Source organism: Phocoena phocoena, chromosome 11, assembly GCF_963924675.1.
Source record: "Phocoena phocoena chromosome 11, mPhoPho1.1, whole genome shotgun sequence".
NCBI lineage: Eukaryota > Metazoa > Chordata > Mammalia > Artiodactyla > Phocoenidae > Phocoena > Phocoena phocoena.
Window position 1 is genome coordinate 34387885 of NC_089229.1, and position 25232 is coordinate 34413116.

General features: G+C 33.4%; 1 protein-coding gene across 1 annotated transcript in view; it reads right to left on the minus strand.

Moving 5' to 3' along the window:
• The window catches only part of LRRIQ1 (leucine rich repeats and IQ motif containing 1), a 174260-nt gene that overhangs the window by 133751 nt on the left and 15277 nt on the right, over window positions 1-25232 (minus strand). Inside the window, exons 7-9 of the mRNA XM_065887785.1 lie at window positions 22744-24378; window positions 16746-16898; window positions 14287-14437 (exon numbers count right to left, since the gene is read on the minus strand). Of these exons, the coding sequence (XP_065743857.1) occupies window positions 14287-14437; window positions 16746-16898; window positions 22744-24378 (1939 nt within the window). The remainder of the gene's footprint in view (window positions 1-14286; window positions 14438-16745; window positions 16899-22743; window positions 24379-25232) is intronic.

Consider the following 25232-nt stretch of genomic DNA (forward strand, 5'->3'; position numbering starts at 1 on the left):
TAGAATATAGGAAATATGGAGGCAAGAGTCAGAAAATCTAATATATGTGTAGCGTTTCAACAAACTGAGGAAGAAAAAAACTTTTTGAAGAGATAATGGCTAACAGATAAAATTTAAAAGTGAAAATCACATATTCAATAATTGCATCAGACCCTAAGAGGATGAATTAAAAAGAAATCCATGCCTAGACACATCAGAATAAAAATTCATAACAGGAATAACAAGAAAAAAAATACTTGAAAAGACATAGAAAATACCCTCAAAGTTTCCGAAATTTAACACAGCTGACTTCTTAAAGCAACAGTGAAAGTAAAAAAGTAACGGAATGATATTTATGGATTACTGAAAGAAAATAAACTTCAATTTAGAAAAATACACCCAGTTAAATTATGATTTAACAATGAATGCTAAGTAAGCACATTTACAGAAAAATTATCTTCCACAAACTAGTTATTTTACTAGAGGAAATTTTAAAGGATCTATATCAGAAGAAGGAAAGAGATCCAAGATCTTAAATGAAAAAAAGAGCAACAGGCATAAAAGCAATAAATATGGGCAAATATGATCAAACTTTGACTGTATAAAATAACCATAATGTACAGCTTGAAGAGTTAAATAAAAATACATTTAAGGGCTTCCCTGGTGGCGCAGTGGTTGAGAGTCCGCCTGCCGATGCAGGGGACGTGGGTTCGTGCCCCGGTCCAGGAAGATCCCACATGCCGCGGAGTGGCTAGGCCTGTGAGCCATGGCTGCTGAGCCTGCATGTCCGGAGCCCGTGCTCCGCAACGGGAGAGGCCACAACAGTGAGAGGGCCGCGTACCGCAAAAACAAAAACAAAAAACATTTAAAATCCTGAAAAACAAACACATATAAGTCAGGAAATTTGAGGTAAAGATATCAATTAACTTGAGATAAATTGAGCATATTTTATAATTTCTATGGTAACCACTAAATAAAGTATATAACTATCAAAAGACTGAGACAAAAGAGGAAATGAGGGGAAAAATACCAAATAAGTCAAAAGAAGACAAGAGAAGGGGAAAATAGAAAATGTAGCAAAGGCTTTCTGTTTACAGTAACAATGGACTAGGTAATGAGAAAACAAATATAAACATAGCTGCTGAAGGCATTTAAGAACTAAAATGGTATTACAGAATAAGAGGATTAAGTTCCAGAAGAAATGAGGTGAACACATTATTCAGGATATCTATTAATTCTGAGAAAGGAAAGCTTGCAACATCAGGGGGTCAAAACTTGGGCTCCAGAGCTCTCCTCAGCAAAAGAGGTCTAACAAATCTCTACCTTACTTTTGGTTGGACCTCCATGTACCACACATTAATCCAAATATGGAATAGCTCCCAAGGTACTGAAGCCAAGCTTTAAATAATATCAATAGCAAAACATGGATTTAGCTGCCCAGAGATCACTAATGCTTGTAGTTCTAAACAATAAAGACCTCTGGAGGAAAATAATAACATCATAGCCTCAAATTGATTCTATAGTTTTGTTTTTCTTAGTATTTTCTGACTGTAAAATGACAAAAAACTAAGCAAGGAAATAACATCATGTGAACAAAAATCAAGAGAACAGATAATAGAAACTATCCACAGGGTATCTAGATAATGAAGTTACTAGACACAGAAATTAACAAAACTTTGTTGAACATATTAAAAAATTAAAATTGGAAACTTACATATTAGATACTATAAAAATGTGAATTGAATGCTAAATAAAAGAAGCAAATAAAAGTTCTAAGCTTGAAAATCTACAACTACAAACAAGACTTTCATGAATGGATTGGACATTATATTAGACACAGCTGAAGGGAGAATTAGTGAACCATAATTTGAGTCACAAGAAAACATCCAAAATGACACATAGAGATGCAAAAGAAATGTAAGAGAATTATAAAAGGATAAGGGGATTATAGAATATAGTGGGAATATATATCTGGATCTAGATCTATAAGTAAGTAGGTAGCTCAGAATTTTTCAACACTGAATAAAGATGCCAAGCCACTGATTTAAGAGGCACAATGAATTCAAGCAGGGTGAATACTAAGGTAACCACAGTAGAAACATCAGAGTAAACTGATGAAAACAATGGCAAAAGAAAAAAAAAATCTTAAAAGGGGAAAAGGAAATTTTCTTCCAAGGATCAACCATTAGGTTGTTGCACATCACCCTAGGCAAGGAAAGCTATAATAAAATAAAATCCATTCACAATGCAGAAAATGCATGCCAAATGGTAAGTATATATATCAAAATACATAAACTGAGATATGTATATGCATATTCTTCAGGTGAAAGGAATATCACAGATGAAAGGTAGAATAAAGTTCAATGGAAAGGTTTAAAAATGGATCAATCCAAATGATATTGACTTTACAAAATAATAATGTCTTAAGGCATTTGAAACACACATATAGATACATATATACACATGCAGAGTTAAAATACTCAACAAAAAGAGCACATTAAGTTGGGAGGGAGTAAATAAAGTTTAAGTTTTCTAAGACCCTAGAATTGCCTTGGAAAAGAGAGGAAAGTGCTACTGTTGGTGGGAATGTAAACTGATACAGCCACTATGGAGAACAGTATGGAGGTTCCTTAAAAAACTAAAAATAGAACTACCATATGACCCAGCAATCCCACTACTGGGCATATACCCTGAGAAAACCATAATTCAAAAAGAGTCACGTACCACCATGTTCATTGCAGCTCTATTAACAATAGCCAGGACATGGAGGCAACCTAAGTGTCCATAGACAGATGAATGGATAAAGAAGATGTGGCACATATATACAATGGAATATTACTCAGCCATAAAAAGAAACGAAATTGAGTTGTTTGTAGTGAGGTGGATGGACCTAGAGTCTGTCATACAGAGTGAAGTCAGTCAGAAATAGAAAAACAAATACCATATGCTAACACATATGCATGGAATCTAAAAAAAAAAAAAAAGGTTCTGATGAACCTAGGGGCAGGACGGGAATAAAGACGCAGGAGTAGAGAATGGACTTGAGGACACGGGGAGGGGGAAGGGTAAGCTGGGATGAAGTGAGAGAGTAGCACTGATATATATACACTACCAAATATAAAATAGCTAGCTAGTGGGAAGCAGCTGCATAGCACAGGGAGATCAGCTCGGTGCTCTGTGACCACCTAGAGGGGTGGGATAGGGAGCGTAGGAGGGAGACACAAGTGGGAGGGGATATAGGGATATATATATATACATATAGCTGATTCACTTTGTTGTGCAGCAGGAACACAATACTGTAAAGCAATTATACTCCAATAAAGATGTTAAAAAAGAAAAAGAAAAAAGAGAGGAAAGTGCTAAATAAACTTAGATTTGGTAAATAAAGAAGGTATGATGTAATATCTATAGTAAACCAAAAGGATAGTAAAATAATATAAAAATGGTAATATGATAGAAAAGAAAAATGGAATAATTTAAAATCTCAACCAAAGCAAAAGAAGGCAAGAAAAGAGAAAAAAAGAACAAGAACAAATAGAATCAAATAGTAAGAGAGTAATTTTAAACTCAAATATATCAATAATTGAATGTTATTGATTACACTTAATTACTAGGGACTAAAGGTTACAAATCAAAGCTTGAATTTGTCAGGCAGCCCAGATAAAACAAGAACAAAAACAACAATTTTTTATGTTACATTACAAAAATTCCAAAAATAGAACTTGTAGAAATTTTGTAAGTAAAAGGACAGAAAAATATGTATTATGTAAACATTAAAACAGTAATTCTCAAAGTGTGGGCCAGTGTCCCCATCCTGAGATACCTTTAAAGGTTCCATGGAGTCAAAACTACTTTCATAATAATTCTAAGAGGTTATTTGCCTTTTCCACTCCCATTTGTTCAAGAGTGTAGGGTGGAGTTATCCAGAGAATACATGAGGTGTGATATCGTAGTAAATTTAACGCAGAAGGAAATACGGAAATCCAGCTGTCTTGTGTTAAGCTAGACATTAAAGAGATTTGCAAATATGTGTGACAATGACCCTTTTCTCACTGTATCTTTTTGTTTAAAAAATACAGTTATTGGGCTTCCCTGGTGGCGCAGTGGTTGAGAGTCTGCCTGCCGATGCAGGGGACACGGGTTCGTGCCCCGGTCCAGGAAGATCCCACATACCGCGGAGCCGCTAGGCCCGTGAGCCATGGCCGCTGAGCCTGCGCGTCTGGAGCCTGTGCTCCGCAACCGGAGAGACCACAACGGTGAGAGGCCAGCGTACCGCAAAAAAAAAAAAAAATACAGTTATCATTCTAAAACTGTTATGAATGCAAAGGCTTTATTGTCTTAAACTTTGAATGAATACAAAAATTTTCTGTTTTTTCCTAATGCAGTAAATATTGATAGATATAACCCACATAAATGAAAACTGTCTGAAGGAGGTCCGCAATAATTTTTAAGAGTGTTAGAAAGGTCCTGAGTCCAAAAAAAGCTGGTTTGATTATGTCAGACACAGAAGACTAAGGCAGAAAACTTTTAATACAGTTGAAAAGGGACATTTAAAAATGATAAAATTGGTCAATTTAACAGAAACATATAACAGTTATAAATTTGTGTGCACCAAATATCATGGCCTCAAAAATATTTAAATCAAAAAATAAATTTAAAAAAGCTATGAGAATGAAGATCTACAATCTACAAACACCATGGGAGTTATGTATATAAGTCTTTCTCCAGGACTCTGCTAACATGACAAGTGTTCCACTTAATCAACAGGCAGTATTGCATAATCAATAATGAATAGGCTCTGAGGCAGGCAGTCCTGAATTTCAGTAACACATGCCTATTCGAAAACTAGCTATATGACTATAAGCAAGTTACTTAACTACTCTGATCCTTCGTTCCTTTTTTGTGGAGTGGGGGTGATTTCACATTATTGGGAGGATTAAAAATAATATTTTAAAGTAGCATTTACAACACTTTCACATGTTGGGTACTAAAAATGATAGTTATTGTTTCCTAACAATTATCCTCAATAAAAACAAGAAGTTAAAAAACTGTAACTGAAAAAAAAACTAAAAACAAACAAAAAAAAACCTGTAACTGTGGTGACCAAATAAGGCTTCAAAGAGATATGTTTGAGCTAAACCTTGAAGAAGGAATAGGATATTAATACATACTCAGAAAAGTCTATACACAACTGATTAAACAGTAATTTGATCCAGTAAGTGCACTGGATCAAAAGGAGGAATCTAGGTGGGAAGGAAGTTAGAATAAATTGCCCCCCTTCTTCTTTTAATCTTAGAAATTCTTCGCTGTCAAATAAAGGATGAGAACTGAGCAAAACAGACTTACAGCAAGACTTAAGTTAGAACATCATTACTTCCTCAACATCTCTAAGAACATAATTCTCTCCCTGTAAAAATTTGTTATTTCTTCTACTACCCATCTAAAACAAAACAAATAATAACCACAAAAATATTCAAGAGTCTCTTTCAAAGGGCTTAAATATAATAAATATAAAGGATTGCTTAAATATTCTTGAGTTTACTGCTTCAATATATTCTTTATTAGCCCTTTAAAAGTTTCCTAGGTCCCACAAAATAAAATTGAAGCCAACTATGTTTATCCCTCCTCATTGCCCATGGCAAAATTAGCATTTGGCTATACTTGGCTACAAATATCTATTTCAAAGAATTCTTCCCACAGAAATGAGCCAATGGTCTAATAAAACATTCCTGCCACAGGGGAAAAAAACTCTTCTGTAAGGAACAGCAATACTAAAGATGTTGAATTAGGCTGGAGGTTTTCACTAAAAAAGTGTTTGGTAAAGGTCTACCTCCTTTAGCTGCTCAATGATTGCTATGTTTGACAGTTACATACAAATATGCTGAGTTACACTTGAGATTTTCAATTTCAATGCAGAAGTCCTTCAGGATCATACAGGTTGTACGGAAAAAAGAATACTGAAACAGGAATCAGGAAATGTGGATTCTAGCCCCACCTCTGCCAGGAGTTAGACGAAAACTATGTGGGTCTGTTTTTCCATCTGTAAACTAAGAAGCCTAGACTGGCAGATCTACAAAATCCCTTTCAGCTTTGTTCTAAGCATTGTGTTACATTTCAAAACTAAAGAGTAAGCTAGCACCATCTAGTGGAATCCAAAGAATTCCCTAAGTATATAATGAAAAACATTTCTACAAGCAAAATATCTACAGCTTTATCTTATTTTACTTCATTATTTTTTCTAATGTTCCAATGACAACATTTGGCAGCAAGAATTAATCCAGGCACATTTCCCCTATGAGCCACGACATAGTAATCAAGCCTATGTGAAAATGTTGAATTATTCAATATCTTTCATACTTAGAATACTAGCTTCACTTTTCCAGAAAACAGTATTATCTGAAAATAAAGCAGCAGAAAAAAAATCTCCCAGTATCTCTAACTATTTACAATAATATTTTCTAGGGCTGTATTACCTGAAATTTATAAATTAATGATTTATAAATTGCTGGCATTAAAGTCATTAACATCATACTTATTTTCATTTTTACCCAATAGTCAATAAAGGAAACATGGCAATTTACTCTTTTCCTCTTTCTCTCTATATCAATGACTATCAGTAGGATAATCTCAGTGCAAGTCAGGATAGTCATTTATTTTGTTTATTGCTGCATCCTCAGCAATATTCCAGTGCTGTGTTCTAGTGCCTGGAAAAGTGTTTCCACATAGTAGATGCTCAATGGCTCATTAATAAATTTATTAATGAATAAACCTTAAAATCATTATATATTTTTCAGCATAAAGACTTTGTAATATAGTATAACAAAACAGTAATAATCTTAAATATTAAATGCGTATTTATGAGAGAGGCAATAGAATGAATCGATTAAAAAATTTGGTACCAGGATAGACTGCTGAGTATCAAATCCTGGCTCTATCATTAACTAACGGTGTGATTTTAGACAACTTACTTAAACTTTCTATGTTTCAGCTTTCTTATCTGGAAAAAACAAAGATTAAATAGTACCTAACTAATAACATTTAAGTGAAAATCAAATGAGTTAATATGTATAAAGCACATGAAATGGCTGGTGGTAAAAAAAAGTTATCTATTACTATATTTATTATACTTAAGTTGTATTTTTTCTATAAACACTTTGGTCATGCAGCATGAATTTTAAAAATTAGTTTAGTTTTAAAATGTTTCTGCTAAAAAGTCAATAAAATTCAATATATTTTGGGAGGAAAAAAGAAAACTAGATTATAACATATGAATCACCTATTTTTCATTTGCTTTGGCTATTCATTAAAAAACTAAATCAAAAATACTAACTCAAAATATGAAAGATTCCTCATAGGTAAAGTTTATAAATTTTAATGAACACTGTGGCAACATTCATTTAAGAAAAGTTTTCTCCACATTACTTATTAAAAAAAAATGTCTTACCAATTTTGCCTGAAATTTACTCATGGGAAATTTCAGGCAAAGGAAAGCAAGAAATATAACGAAGATAACAAACCTTAAAATTTAAACTGAAATCCACCCAAATTAAAGTGAGTTATAAAAGATAAAAATTTGTGTAACTTCAGGGAAAAAAACATTAAAAATTATAATAAAATCTCTTTTCCAATTAAAATAAATCCATCTTTAAAATCATCAACGTGAAGTGAATTTAAAGAGCTTAAAGCAATTATCTTGTGCATTTAAAACATGCAAGAATAATGCCAGGTCAAGTAAAAATACTCAATAGTCAAAAACTTGCTGCCAAAATAGAACCAATTATAGAAAATAATATAAAAACGTACAAAGTATTCTTTAAATGACTACAAAATTTATATGACCATATATACCCCATATAATAGTTTATTTTTTGCTACATTTGACCAGAAAATAATCTGTACCTCAATATGTAATACATCTTAAGGATATCATTTTGAATATTTTAAATTAATATTTCAGTTATGATTAATAATAATAATTAAGACCATTTCTTTCTATAGTCACAGCACACAATATGTTTAAACATTAAAGAACTAACTTTGTAACTTTCAATTTATAGAATTAAATTTTAAACTATTACTTTAAAAGAGTATATTTCACATTGTATTTCTATTTCTACAATTAACCAGTTTAAGTAGAATGGAAAACATTCAGCATAAATTATTTCAAATAAAGTGCCTTAAAGAGAGTGATAGAGTTGCTATTTTCAGTCACTAAATGCAAAGAAAGCAAAAAATGTACACTAATGTTTTCTAATAAAAAGAGTAATTAGAGTTAACATCACTAATTAACTGCTGCAATAATATAGCTTAGTTAGAATTAGGAACAAATTAAACTCGAAACTACAAATGTAGAATATTTGGTATTGCTTCCTTCCAATTTTATTTCACCTCCTTAAGAAATATTATAGCATGGAATAGTGACTTATTAACTTATAAACACAAATCTATCTTTGTGCCCCTTCATAAGAGTTCTTAGCATCAATATATCATTGAGAGACAAAATCTATGCTTTTCCCTTAGCTCAACCAGAATCTCTGTAAGCAGTTCTTGAAGATGAAAAACAGACTCCAACTGGTCTTCAGAAAATCTACTTTCCCATGCATACTCTTCCCACACTCAATAAATACAGTGTTTTCATTGTACCCAACAGACAGCAAAGATGTCTTTTACTTTGTTTGCTGAGAGTGTACTACATAGAGATACCTCAGGTACATCAATTAATAACATGGCAGTTTTCACATAAGTCTTGCAGATATCCTATCCCAGGAAATTCACTGACTACAAAAAATCCCATACAGCACTGTTGGCAATGAAAATGAAGTGAATGGAAGTTCAAGCATTTCTTCTTACAAACAGCCTTTTTCTTTTTTTTCAAGCTTGCTTCAGTGAGTACCAATAAAGTAACATACATTATCAGTGCACTTGCCTTCATTCCAACAACAACAAAATTATTTCTGTATGTATTTTAAATCAAATTTTAAAATAAAAAATTTATTTCAAAAGTATCAGTATTTCCATATGGGAGAAGTCATGAGTGGTCCCAAAGCAGGCAGCACAGACACATAGACAAACATATTAAAGAACATTATACATTACATTTTAGAAATTATGCCTTGAAATGTTTGCAAAACAAAAGCTTGCTTTGTGAAAACCACTATATTTTTCCCAAATTAAAAAAAAAAAATGGGGACTTCCCTGGTGGTGCAGTGGTTAAGAATCCACCTGCCAGTGCAGGGGACACAGGTTCGAGTCCTGGTCCGGGAAGATCCCACATGCCGCGGAGCAACTAAGCCTGTGCACCACAACTACTGAGCCTGTGCTCTAGAGCCTGCAAGACACAACTACTGAGCCCACATGCCAGTTACTGAAGCCCGCGTGCCTAGAGCCCATGCTCCACAACAAGAGAAGCCACTGCAATGAGAAACCTGCACACCGGCAACAAAGAGTAGCCCCCGCTCACCGCAACTAGAGAAAGCCCGCGCACAGCAACGAAGACCCAACACAGCCATAAATAAATAAATAAATTTATATTTTTAAAAAAGGGAGTTGATGGTGACTGATTAGATCCAATTCTCCCCAAACCTCCTCCAGAAATTCATAAAGTGCAACAAAGAAATCAAAATACCCACAAACTATCCTTCCATTGCAAATGGCAGATAAAGAAATCGTAAGTTAAATTTCTTTCTAAGTGGGGTAATAAGTATCCAGGATCAACACAATCCAGGCTGAATCCACACTTGTACAGAGGAAATCCTACGGAAACTGAACGGATAAGTAAACACTGGAGGTGCCCCAGGGGTGGAAGAACCCATTTATTACCAACAAGGCCTCCCTCCAGAAAGAGAGAGCATCATCCTGAGTGGGATGACAGTACTGAGACCAAGTATATGAATTAAATTAATAAATGCAAATGGCCATGGTCTATATGAGAGAAAAACATTTAAGCTTGGATCAAAAAATAAAACCCAAATCCATTCTGTATACAAGTACATACATAAAACAAAGTGATTCAGAAATGTTAAAAAGTTTTTTTAGATTAGGCAAATACAAACAAAATGAAACCATGTAAGACAAGGTAGAATTCAGTCACAAAAGCATGAAAGAGACAAAGGATGGAACTTAAAATTTTCAAGGCTGAAATTCACAATAAAGATAACACAGTTAAGAATATCTGTATAACGGCATGGAGCAACATTCATGACGCAGAAACAAAAGGATGTACACAAAGAAATAGGCTGATTAAGAACAGATACACAGCTCGGTGCTTTGTGACCACCTAGAGGGGTGGGATAGGGAGGGTGCGAGGGAGGGAGACACAAGAGGGAAGAGATATGGGAACATATGTATATGTATAACTGATTCACTTTGTTGTAAAGCAGAAACTAACACACCATTGTAAAGCAATTATACTCCAATAAAGATGTTAAAAAAGAAGAACAGATACATTCAATCTAGCTCAACTCCTTCAGTCCAAGGTAAATCAAGTACACATTTAAGACCTAAAATAAAAGATCACTAATGTAGATCTTAAAGATGAAAATATATACTTTATATTCCAACAAAAAAACAACCACCTTCTTTTCAAGTGCACATGAAACATTCCTGAAAATTAACCACATGTTAGAAAACCACAAGTTTCAAGAAGCAGATATGGCACAAAAAGAATTCTCTGACTATAATTAAATAAAACTAGAAAAAATAACAACAAAAATGGTCTTTCCATGTGGAAATTTAAAATTTTAGGTAAAAGATAAAATACATCATGTAATTGTAGAACAGACAAAAATACCTATACCTTATTCAGAAGTTACAGAATAAGCAGTGCTCGGAGTAAAATTTATAGACTTAAGTACTTATGTCAACAAGAGTGAAAAATGATAAATAATTAAATTACAAATTTAACTTAAAAATAGAAAAGAACAACATAATAAACAGAAGAAAAGCAAAAAAAAAAAAAACTGCCATTAACATGTATTAATGGTAGGAGTGCAAAGTGGTACAACCCATATAAAGCGTGTCTGGCACTATCTTCCTAGATTAAAGATGTCCTTTGCTCCCCCCCCCCCCAAAAATATATACATCTATATATCAGGAAACTAACCTAAAGATATATCTGATGAAGTATGAAATGACATAGGTATCGGGTTAGTCATGATGGCAGTGTGGAAGATTGTAAACCATCCATTGTCCATCAACCAGAGACCAGTGGAATAAACTCTAGTGCATACACACAACTGAATACTATCAAGCCATAGAAAAAGAATGCTATGAACTCCATATATGTTGTAAAATGAAAAAGAGCAAGATAAAGAACAGTACTTAAAATATTCTTTATTTTGTGAAAGAATTAGCATATATACATATATTTCTTAGATATATGTATGTGTATGTATATTTAAAAACACACACATATATCACATATGTGATACACATGTATTATTATACACATATATACATAAATATCTGTATATAAAAGTAGATGGGATAACAGTGAAATGAAAAAGGATGAAAGCACAACCACTTTGAGTCTTCTTAAATGTAGTCTGTAGAAACATATATCTGTCTTAAATCTCAAAAATAAAACTGAATCAAAGGGAAAAGTGAACTAATTATATTTCAAATTCATAACATAATCACAAAGATAAAATACTTCAAGTGAGCACATCACTTTGGGGGACAAGTGTAAGGGCCAAAAGAAATGCAAAAAAATCTCAAAATTAATTTAGAAGATTTCTTCTAAATACTTCTAAAATGCTTCTAATACTGGCATTGTTGTTTTGAAACTATTTTATGGCTATTATAATCCATAGCAAATAGTTATGTTAGTGTTGGTATCAACCAAGGACTACAGTGGAAGAGAAAATAACTATAAAGTTCAAAAAGTAAATTTGGAGATATCAATATTTGATATCTTCAATCAAATTCACAGGACTGGACAATTTGAGTATCAAGCAGTATAATAAGAAAAGAGACTGAAATATTCTATATTATAAAATTCTATGAGTTCATTAGACCACTAAGAAAGAGAGAAGAGCAGGGAGAGAGAGAAAAGTGCAAAAGCAAAACAAAATAAATGAAACAAAGAAAATTCATTTGACACCACTGAAAGTAATGACCTTACTGTAAAAGTCTATCAATATAAAGGCAGGCATTTATTCCTGTCTTTCCTCTACGAATGATTCCAAGGTAACCAAATAGTTATTAAATAAATGATTCCAGTTTTTAAAATGTGGAAGGAATGTTCAAATTAGAAAACTCATTTTTTGTATCCCCCACTGCATTAATTGATTCAGGCCACATTAATCAATGGATGAAAGCATTAGATAAAAGGTTTGTGGGAAACTTTATAATGGAACGTTTAGGCTATCACTCACATACCTAACATGCAACTGTAGCATCATTAAAAGCAAATAATCACTGTATGACTCCTGACGTAAGGCAATACGAAGCACAGAGCAACCCCTATGAAAAATTCCTGCCAAAAAAGACTAAATTTTAATTAACTCAAGCCTGTTGCACTAGCTTTCATTTACAGGACATGAAATATTTATAGGCATAGTGAAACAATTTTAATACATTAAAAGGAAGTAAATGAACAAACCCAAAATGTGGGACACTGTATAGGACAATTAACATAGGTTTTGCAACAAATCAATGGCATGGAGGAAAAAAAGTGGAAGGACTACTACAGATTAGATAGGACTTCAGACACCTATGTAAATGTAATATGTGGTCATTGTTTGTGTTATGATTCAAACAAACCCTGATAATTTTAAGAAAATAAGGAAATTTGGATTATGGATTATCAGTTGATAGAAGGAATCACTATTAATTTTATTAGGCAACACAATGCATTGTAGTTAAGTAAGAAAGGACCATATTATTAAAAACCATCTCCTGAGGTATGAAAGGATGAAATTTTATGATTTGGGGATTTGTTTTAAAAAAGAAAAAATACAATAAAAAACAAAACAGTAATGATGGACCAAATGTTGACTATAGTATATGGAATCTCCATGTATTCATTTTGTAAATGTTTGAAATGTTCAACAATAAAAAAATGAAAGAAAATACAAAATATTACATAGGCAAACAAATTAATATCAAGAAGGCCTAGGTAGAACCAGGCCTAAACACAGAAAGCAGGCTTACTTCTACTCCTCCACCTGCTCCCATCCCATTTCGTGATATTTCAGTACAGATCACATTTCCTAACCACTACAGGATGGAGAAGGTGGAAAGAATGTACCTTCTGGGGGTCCAATAATTTAAGCCATTAGTAGTATACTAGAGTAATGTTTTTATCTAGTTCATTATTTTCTGCCAGTCCTTGATTATTGATTAACCATCATTTAAGCCCTTATCAAGTCCCTTGAGAATCTCACAGTTAAATTAAAAAAAAACAAACAAACAGAATTTTAAGCCAGGTATTAAAAAACATGAGATTTTTATTTTAGACTTACCACACTGGAAATGTATAGAAGTGAGTTGACGCTGAATTTCAGTGGGCAGAAGAGGGAAGTTGGGTAGTAAGAAGTGAGAGCAAGAACAGAACACTCTTTCACAAGACTTGACAGCAAGAGGAAGAGAGATGAGGCAATGGACGGCAATAGGAAGAATCTGACATGAGAAAGGTGATAAATGATGGAGGAAGGTACCAGAGGAGAATGACAGGTATATTTACGTAAAATAGAAGGGCTGGTCTTAAATAAGAAAAGACATTTTCATCACTGAATTTTATGGATTACAAAGAATAAGGATGGAAACGCTATTGATATATAGGTATACAGACAGACAGATGGAGGGACAAAGATGATTAGGGAGATCCAAACTGATAAACTCTTTCTTTTATGTGGTATTAGTAGCCTTACCTAAAGAAGGAAAGGTTAGTACAAGTGATGTATGTAGGTAAGGAGAGTAGTGTCATACCAGGAAAGTTATGACAGCTGCTGAGAAGTACAGAAAGCATAGGGTCCATAAAAATATGATGGCAACAAACTAGGGTATTGTATTCTTCAGTAGAGTTCAGATCACTATTGGTTATAAGAAAAGGAACAGGGAGGTGAATATACTAAATTTAAGGAGCTACTAACAACCACCCATTTGCCAGTGGTGGCAGCATATTCCTTTTATATATATTAAAACTAATTTTGTTTCCTTTATAAATCTGGATAAAAGATTAAATAAGTATGACTTGGATAAAATAAGCAAATTAGTGATGGTGGCCTATTCTCAGAAAAGAATAAATGAAACAAAATATAATAATGAGAAATAAATGTCAATATATTTAAATTCCACTGTTCTCACCAATTCGAGTGATTTTATTATGTGAAAGTTCAAGATTTTGGATATTAGTGCAGCCATCCAAACCATGAAAAGAAGTCAGTTGATTTTTATTAAGAAGAACAACACAGAGATTTTCTAAATTTTCACAGTTGATAGTCTCAATATTGTTTTCCTAAAACAAAGAACAAATGTAATTAGTTTTATTTCAATGGCTTATTAATGAAACATTTAAAGCTTGCAAAAAGAGGGAAGATGAGATATATGATCTTTAAATGAATATCTGAATCCCTAATTTTAAGATAACTATGTAGAGTGTTATACTATCTAGATGAAAATACTAAGTAACCAAATAAATGATTTTGTATTTATTAATAATATTTTAAAATATAGAAAACACAGAGGATCATATAACAAAATATTTCAAACGATCTAAATGAACAAGAGTGAACATTTGGTCATAGTTGCTAAAAAACTTATTTTAAAGAAACCAAACATGGAAAAATTTGAAATCTCCCCATTTCCTTTCCTCAGTCCCTTTTGCTATCTTTCCCTCCAAAGAATACCAATACCATGAATTAGGTATATATCTCATGTATAGATTTATACTTTTACTAAACATGCACATCTCTGCAATACATAATATTGGTCTCAATGTCAAGATCATATGTCACGGATGCAACATCAATTCTCTTAAGATTTCAGAAAGATAAATGGGCTTCTAAGAATCTTAATGGTATAGTCCTACAACACCCTTCTCAAAAATATGAATATAGCCTTTGTCTAATAGAGTAAATTTAATAAGAAGCATAGGAAACACAAAGTTTGAAAAGAAAATCATATTGGTGGAAGCACAGTCAGTTTGAATTGAAAATAATATAATCTAAAATAAAAATAAAACTCTAGCACCTCCCCCCAATCTTCTACGAGAAAGAAACATTGAGAAAAATTCTCAGCTGCAAAACAGGACACTTCTTATGGAAAAGAAAGTATGCCTTTGGGGATTCCCTGGTGGTGCAGTGGTTAAGAATCCACCTGCCAATGCAGGGGACATGGGTTCAAGCCCTGGTCCGGGAAGACCCCACATGCCAAAGAGCAACTAGGCCCGTGCACCACAAGTACTGAGCCTGTGCTCTAGAGCCCGCGAGCCACAACTACTGAGCCTGTATGTTGCAACTACTGAAGCCCACGCACCTAGAGCCCGTGCTCCACAACGAGAAGCCACTGCAATGAGAAGCCCGCGCACCACAATGAAGAGTAGCCCCTGCTTGCCACAACTAGAGAAAGCCCATGCACAACAGTGAAGAACCAACGCAGCCAAAAGTAAATAAATAAATGGGGAAAAAAAAAAAAAGAAAGCATGTCTTGAGGATGGAGTTAAAAGCCTAGTGGGCAGAACCAACAATCACAGACACCCATTCCCATGGAGCAGAACCAAGTCCTTATTAATAACTGATGGTAGTTTCTTAGCTATGGACCAGGGACTGCCATGAGCTTCTTGTTTTCTCCCATATTGAATGGTAACAACTCTTGTAATTAATCAAGTCCTCTCTCACCACTGTATGTGGGTGTGGGGGAGGGAAGACAACTTTTCCTTTAACTTCATAGATCTCTGAGTTGAAAGAACTTTCTCTGAGCAGATCATCTCCACTTGGATCTGATTTAGATGAGAAGATTCTGTGCTCAAGTCTGAGTCTGATGCCATGAGTTAATGAGACTTTGTGGTCTTTGGGACATGAGTCCTTTTGCATGCGGGAAGGATGTCACTCATTAGGAGCTAGGGGCCAAACTGCAGGAGGTTGTTACTTTGTAAGCAGTTCCAATAAACCTCACAACCCAATATTCACACATCCACATAGTCCCCTCCCACATGAACTGAAAGCTCAGCCAATAGGACACAAGCTAGCATGATGCCAGCAGATGCTTGACAAGCACTTCATATTGAAGCTTGTCTTTTTGGAAAGCTCACCCTTTTAAGATTCCCAAGAAAGCACAGAGAGAGAGAGAGAGAGAGAGAGAGAGAAATTCCAAACTCCCAAGGCACCAGACATGTAAAAGAAGGCATTTTGGACATTCCAGCCCCAGCTGCAAATTACATAAGAGACCCAGGCAACATGGTATGAAGCAGATGAAATGCCCAGATAAGTCTGGCCTCAATTCACGGCCCACAGAACTGTAAGCAAAAAAAGTGGTTGCTGTTTTTAGTTAACTAAATAATGTGGTCATTTGTTATGCAGCAAAAAGTAACAAAACAATAACTATATCATCTGCAAATAGAGATAGTTTCCAGGTCATACCATCTAATCACCTTCCCTGTATGGTTCTCACAAATTTTGGCCCTTGATCTCTTTTAGACCCTGAGTTATAGGTTACTTTAGTAAATGTTTCTTCAAAATTGTCATTTCTTAAAATGTACACCCGAATTACACCTTACTCCACTTTATATTTTATTATAAAATAAATATTGAGAACATAGGACATACCTGTGCATCAATGTACTTTAACTTTTTGCAGTTACTCAGGCTGTGCAAAGAGGTTAATCCACAGCGCCGAAGAGACAGAAACTGAAGATTTGTACACTCTGCCAGTGTGGAGAGACTACAACCTGGCAAATCTTGAAGTGTTACTGTTGTAACCTAGGGAATTCAAGAAAATTGGAACACATAACATTATCTAACTATAATTAATATAAACTATACTAGCCTTGCAAAATTGTTTTAAAAACTTCATCTAAAAAAAGTAATGCTATATATTGAAACCCACACTTATTAACAACTCAATTTCATTTAAGCTATCTGGCCATTTTGCCAATTTTGTTCCCCTCATAGAAAGACAAAATAATGCAGTCATTCATGACCAATTCAAGTTCAAAACTAATATGCATAGAAGCAATAATAATATTGTAATCATTTATTAGTTCACTCCCTGATTTTTCACCAAATTCATTTTCCTTGTTTTTCATGTCCCTTGGCATTATTTTCAGGATTGCACTACACAAATGTTTAAGATCTGTGTTTGACAGTATCTTAGGGATACCTGGATAGTACCAGAAGCCACAATGGGTCAGGGGATAGATTTTATATCCAACCTGCCATGCTTCAACTAGAATACCTTAGCTATCTTCCAAAAAAGAAGAAAGTTTAACTGAGAAGAGATATTATAGAACCTGTAATAAGTAGAAGCATGCAATAATAATTGAACCATGCAATAAAACTACATTCTATTATGTCTTCTGTATTATAAAGGTATGAATCATTCCGTACTACTGAATAATGTAATATACCCAGCGCATATAGAATCTGCGGTATAAAAAATCATGAATAGCTCTTAACATACATTTACAACATTTCTTATTATTGAGATATTACTGTAGACTCAATGCTTCCTTTTTTCCTAAGGCACTTTTCTCTTTTTAAGCCTTTTCAACTAAAGAAAATTCAATATCAAATTATGTATTCAACTTTATGGTATGCATATTAAGGACTACACTTAGAGTTCTAAAAGAATATGTCAGATAGAAATATTTTGAGGTTACTGAAAAGCACTCCACTTATTAAACTCAAGAGCTCTCACCTAAGTAAAACTGGCACAGTAATAATGTAATAATATGTTGGTTCTTCACCATAATGGAGTCCATGCACTAAAATAACTATATAAGCTAAATTGCTTTATAGTAAAAATACTTTCATACTGCCACATCACAAGTCCTAAGGCCAGGTTTCTCATGTACTGAATAACAATTCTAAAATGATTAGCTTTATAGTATATATGATACTAGTGTATATCTTACTCAAAAGAAATTTTTTCAATGTTTTATTGAAATTGAAAGCATTATTACTTCAAAAAACCTGGAAAAAGTATAAAATTCTTAAGTGCAGTAACTCCTCTTCATGGGAAATATTTCCTGTGCATTAAAGTTTTACATTTACATATTTATGTAAGTAAATGGGCAGACCATATGTTCTTGGAGATAGAAGGGATTAGACTACTCCTTGCTTTAAGTAGCAAAAGCAATAACTGATTATTTTTAAAACTTTGGGTGAATAAAAGTTTCTAGTTTCATAATGATTTTAGGCATTTCTCAATTACTCATAATGTAAAACAACTTTTGAAACAAATTTCTTTTTTATAATTTTTCAGAAAGAAAAATATTAATCTACTTGTGTCAGGATAACTGCTGTGTTATGCCCACTTAATTTGTCCACAAAGAGATACTATAAATTCTGTAACTGGAAAACTGGCTCTATACTAAAAAACTGAACACACTATTTAGAACTGAGCGCTTAAAAACTGAAAACCCTACAGCTGCAGCTTTATAGTAACAAATGCTGCTCTACCTTATAATTTATATTATCCTGCCTGATTTAATAATATGCTGCTTACAATCAACTATATAAGCACAATTAAGTTCTAGTTATGATGTGGCAACCTCTCTAATTTAATTACAGTACAGGAGTGACAGCTGTTGCAGTATCCTTGTTGATGGTGTCTACCTGTGAATATGAGGTATTCCATGGTACTTCCTCCTCCCTTTTATTAAAGATTTAAAATTTTTCCTTATGATATAGCAAGTTATTCTCTACCGCACTCTAGTTTTTTCCAAACTTATGAGATCAAATAAACTTTTACATTCATCATTTTGATACATGCATGACAATAATTACATAAATAGAACTGCCTTATGCTCTAAAAATTAAGGTCAAAGAGAATTAGTACTCACAGGTGTTCGTTACTGCATGGTCAGCCTGATAAAAGAGCAACTGGGGCATAGTGGATGGTCACTAAATTCTTCTTAAATAACTAAACGAATAAACTGTCCTAGCCCTATGGCAAAACTAAAATATTTATAGCATTCATAGTTTCATTCCCTTACAAAGGATAATATAAAAATATTTGGAAGATTAATACTTTTGGTCTCTCATGAGTTGAAAATGAACTACTCCATCTATAGAAAACCTATGACTCACTCATTATATTTTGATAAAAGATCACAAATCAGTTTTCCACTTAATCGTCTATATTTCCCCAAATCCTTGACAGTTTTGGTAAATAAAATGACCTAAAATAGCTACAGATTTTTTATAGAGTTCACTCTCAGTTACTCTTGAGTTCAACCGAAGCAGTGTCAGTCATCTATGGTAGACTGTAATTACAAAAGTAATGAAAGCAATGACTGTTTTGCTTTATGTTCAGTGCCACAATCTCAAATCTATTCAACCTGGAGAAATAATATTGTTCAAAAACTCAGCGGCAAAGAGACTGAATCTGAGGTATGATTAGTGGCTTAAATGAATGAGAATATAACTTCAAGTAAATCATGTGCCATCACAACACCAGTTAATTACAATTTGCCTTGAATGAAGTGAGACATTCAGCCCCTAAAATGTTATCATCCATGCCATGTTATAAAGCCATAGCAAAAAATCCTTAAGCTAGTACCCTTTTTTTGTGGTTGCTATTTAAGGCAAGTTACCATTCGTAGCAAAATGCCCCATATAAAAGAAAGATGAATTAGTTAAAGCATTCAACTAGGAAAAAGAAAACTATGTTAGTTGTCAATAATCACTTCTCTTCAGTCATATCCTTTTGGGATATTAGTCCATATAGTAGATGATCCAGCATTTTCAATGTTATAACGTATTTGATGAAAGAGGCTATTAAGCAGCCCTCAAAAATCCATTTGCCTTTCTCTTCAGATGTTTGAGATCCACATTTGACAATGACTATCATATATGTTAGGAATGTAAGACCAGATTCTTCACATACGGTATTTAAAAAGTCAACAATCCTATAAAGTAGGTATTGCTCTTCCCAGTTTATAGAAGACAAAACTGAGGCTCAGAAAGGGAAAGATCAAGCACCTTGCACAAGGTGACACAGCCAGTAAATGGCAGAAATAAAATTAGAACCCTGATCTTATTTGATACAGGGATTGTTAGTACTTTATTAAATTACATTCAAGTAATTTTTATATTAATTTCATTTTTAATCAATACAACCTAGCTAAATTGTGAAGCTGATAATAATATGGAGATAAGATTAACATTCAGTTGGACTTATTTTTCCATCCCTTTATCCATCCTCCCACTCATCCATCTCACAGTCAAGTAATGAAAACCACTATTTGTCTGGCAATAAATAAAGAAGTATGGACAAGAGGCAGACCTGAATCATGTCCTGAAGGCTCAAAGTGAGAGAGTAACATAAGCAAAATGAATTGACTACTGGGTGAAATTCCAGAAGAATAAATTTTTCTCTTCTAAAGGTTTACTCCGGAAGGACTTTACAAAGGTGGCAGATAATGACAAAGACGTGAAGCTAAGAGATTAGAAAATCAAAGTAAGGAAGTTACAAGATGGTTTTTATAACACTTCAGCACTTACATGGCACATGCACTTATATTTTCATGTTTATACTGTATATTTGATGCTTCAAAGAAAAATTAAATGTTTGAAATAGTTGTTTGAGTAGTAGTCAAAGGATTACAGGGTCCTTTAGAACACTGCTGCTCAAATTAGTCCATGAGCCAGCACCAACAGCATCACCCAGGGGCACTGTAAAAATGCAGTACGCTGCAGTTGATCACCAGACCTAAAGAATCAGAATCAACGTTTTAACAAATCCCCAGGTGATCTGTATACACATTACAGTTTACAAGGTCTTGCTCTAACAAGTATAAGAAAAGGTTAATCCTCACTTTATGTAAATTGACAAGAGTTCCATAGAAGGAACAGAGTGGGCAGAAGAAGAAACACCAAGAAGAAAGAGGTTCATACGTCTTAACTTTCTCAGTGCTCCTCTCACTGGACAAAACAGAGAACCACAACGAAAGAGAAGAGCACTACTGGTTTCTTGAACTATTGAAACAAATACTGTAGGCAAGAAGCTGTCACTCATGCCTAGCCCAAATAGATATTCATGAAGAAAATTATTTTAAATAAAATAAAAGTGTTAGTATCTAATGTCATCCATTCAGAAAGCCTGCAGCAACATCTTACGTAAAGTAGGAAAAGAATGATTCCAGAGATAACATGGCTAAAGAAAAAAAATGTAGTAGAAGAGCTATTGAGAGATTTTATATGTAACTCTATAGGTCTGATAGATATGAAAAATACATTGCCTAGGAAAAAAAAATACACTTCAAAGTAGTTCTTATTCTTTATACTGCTCTTTCACATCCCAGAGATCTCTTTAAATCCTACTATCTTGTTATTCTCTCACAGAATACCCTGAAATCTTATATAGCAAATATCGAAATCTGCAGTAATGTATTTATGTGTATTTATTTGTTTAATGCCTTTTTGTCTACCATAGTCAGATCCATAAGGGCAAAGACTGGGGTTTGTTTCTGTCCCTTTAATCTAACAATAAATATGGATTGATCATATTAGACAGATGAATATTTGCTGAGTGAATGAATCAAATAATGCATATGTATTAATAAGAATGTTTCTTTTTCTAGGCATCTACCTATACCAAGAAACTAAATAAATTTTATAAATACATTTGAGTTTCAGGCCCCAGATAAACATATGTATTTTAATCTTAAATCCTTTCTAGAACTTCACTATTTGAAATATTCTTTCCTGTTTTTCTACACATTTTTTAGTTTCTGTCTTATTTTTGATTGAAACTCTGTTTCCATAAACATAGAAAATTAGTAGCATTTGGTGACGACTTTAAATTTCAGGCATAGATGTACCATGTTTATATAGCAAGTGACTAAATAACTCTGTTTCTATATAGAAATTCTAGAGTCTTCCATTGTTGTAAGCCCTTCTTTCACAGCACTTGTGAAATCCACTTCAAGGAAATCCACTTCCTCCCGAAAGGAGCCACTAGGTGGTGTTGTGGCCCAGGACTAAAGCAGACTAACTCCTGAGTATCAAGCTAGGAGTTTCCTATTCTAATTCAGCTCTACATTCCCAGATACCTCCATTCTTGGAAGCCTAGTAATGGCTATAGGGCCGTTGAACACAGGTTTCAAGACAAATCAAAGCTCTTCATAGTGCTTCACTGAAGGAGAAGATGGCCTGAATACTTTTAATTGAGGAGATCTTTTAAGTGCAACCTCTCTCAAATAGGAGAAATATTTCATTAGCAACTTCACTGATTGAGAGACAAAAAAAAGCAGACTCCAAGAAACAGAGAACAAACTAGTGGTAACCAGTGGGGAGAGGGAAGGGGGGAGAAGCAATATAGGGGTAGGGGATTAAGAGGTACAAACTATTACGTATAAAGTAAGCTACAAGGATATGCTGTACAACACAGGGAATATAACCAATATTTTATAACAACTATAAATGGGGTATAACCTTTAAAAATTATGAATCACTACATTGTACACCTGTAAGCTATATATTGTACATCAACTATGCTTCAATTAAATAAATAAATAAAATACGCCTTCTATTAAGATTTTTAAAGTTACATTTTAGTGAACCAATCACAATTCAGTATGAAAAAAGTATTATAAAATACCTGCTGTAAAGTATTCCAAGGGCCACACTGAAGAATTTCTAGTGTACTCAAAGGGGGCATCACGTTGACCGGGCATTTTACAAGTCTCTTTCTCCTAACAATTTTCTTCTGTTGATTTTGCTTGAAAATTTCAAACCAGGGTTTAAATGATTTTATCCAAGCAAGCCTCTTTTCCTCAATAGAAAATATAAGTGTTGGCTCTGGTACAGAGCAGGTCACTATATTTTCACATTCAGTTCTATTTTCATGACATTCTTCTGGAATTTCTTTAATCTGAGACTTCAGAGAGTCTACTTCTTTAAAAACCAAAGAGTTTTTTGCAGTATTGCCACCCAAGTCTTCACAAGGAGCATCTCTACCTAAAATATAATTTTGCTTGTTTATTTTGCCTTCTACATTTATCATAGCATCATTGGTGTTAAAAACCAAGTCACTATTCAGAGCACTGCCTTTTGGGTTCTCCTCAGTTTCTTTAGATTTTAAATCAATTTCTTTTTCTTGTAGTGTTATATTTTCCCCTATATCTGCAGGATTTTCTAATTTTAGTGGTAGTGGTTTTTGTTCTATTGAAATCACTGAAATTTTCTTCATATTATTGTCTTCATGTAATGTTCCATTTTGTTCTGATATCTCTTCTTTTTCTACTTGTTGTATCTTATTCTGTTGATTATCATCGATTATTTTCTGTGCTTCATTGTTTACCTCATTAATTTCTTGATTATGTCCTAATATTATTATTTGGGTTTCTTGTCTCATAATCTCATTTATGGAAGGTTTCATGACTTCTTTTTGTATTTGAGAGTTTAATTCTTGCAGCTGAAACTGTTCTTTCACATTTTCTTTTAGATCTAGGTTTTCCAATTCAGTTTTTTGGTCTATGTTTTCATAATTCCTTGCTTTTTTGACCGATTCTTCTGAACATTGTTTTGCTAGGTTTTCATTTTTTTCTTCCATTTTAAATACTGGCAAAATTGCTTGGCTTGATATAGATTCTTTTAATTGCACTTGTATTGATTCTTTCAATACAAGGTGTCTATCTACATTTTCTCTCTTATTCGATTCTTCAACTGGCAAAGGGGGAGCACCTTTCCACTTTGACTTTTCATCCCCTAGTCTTCGGGCTACATCATCCTTATTCTTTGATCTATCTTCGACAGTTAAATATTTGGCATTATAATCTCCGTTTTTTAATGCTCTACTTATTATTAGCTGTTTTCTTGCAGCTTCTCTTAATCTCAATTTTTCCTTCTTTAGTTGTTGCTCTCTTTCTTGTCTCAGGATGTTCTTTTTTTCTTCATATTCTTTTTCTCTCCTTTTCCTTCCCTCTTGCTTCTGCTTTTTTATCTCTTCTTCTATTCTTTGTTCCTCCTCTAATCTTTTTCGTTTTTCTTCTTCCATTTGTCGTATTTTTGCTTCCTTTTCTTTCCACTCTTGAGCTTTCCTTTTCTTACTTTCTATTTGTTCCTTTATGATTGGGCCATATTTTTGGTAGGCCACAAATGCTTTATATTTAGCTTGAATTTTTACAGCTGCATTATGCTGCAGTTTTAACAAACGCATTTTTTCTTTTTCCTGTAGGTCTTTAAATTTTTTTCTTTCTTCTTCCATTTGTAAATGCAAGTTTCTAATAAATTCCTAAAATAAAGTAAGATAAATAGTAGTCAGCATAAATTAAGTGTGAGATGTTACTAAAGTATCCAAAATATAGATTGAGAACAAATACTAAAACTGAAATCATAGTAAAGTCAATACAAAATTTACTTAGAGGAACTAAAGTAATTTATTTTAAAGGGTATATTAATTTTTTTAATATTTAGGAGCTTCTTATCAAGTTAGTAAATTGATACTGTAATATTATGGCTATACTAAGCCACCCAGACACAGATTGAGGAATTCCTTGAAGATAGAAAGCTTATGAAATCTGAATGATACAGAGAAAATGAAAGAAAAGCCTCAAGCTAAAATCTGTGTAGGAGAAAAGGACTTCAGACTTTCCGAGATGGGAGTTCTGATAAAGGAACTAGCACAGGGACTGCAGAAGTGGGGAATTATTTTGTGACTTATAATACCAGGAAGGTGAGGTAGTACATACAAATAAGCCTAGTTACACATCTTAACCTTTCTCAACTATTAAGAAAGTTGATAAACACATTTTGCATTAAGTGAGATAATCTGGAGGTAGGTGAGAAAATATCATTGTCACTAATGTTCTAAAACAAAAGTAAACAGATCAACAAAATTTGGCAAATATTTGAGAAAAACTAACACAAAAGATGTGAGGCAATAAAAATGCTTCAATAAGAAGATGGAAGAAACAATTTCTGAGAAAAGAGCTATTTAAGTAAAAATTAAAATAAAGATATTTTTAAGAAAAAAATGTGTAAACAAGAATAACCTCATATAAAAATGAAATGCAAGTCCTCAAATAAAAATATATGACTCACTCAAATAAAAAAATCAATATAAAATTGCTGAACAGCTGATTGCCT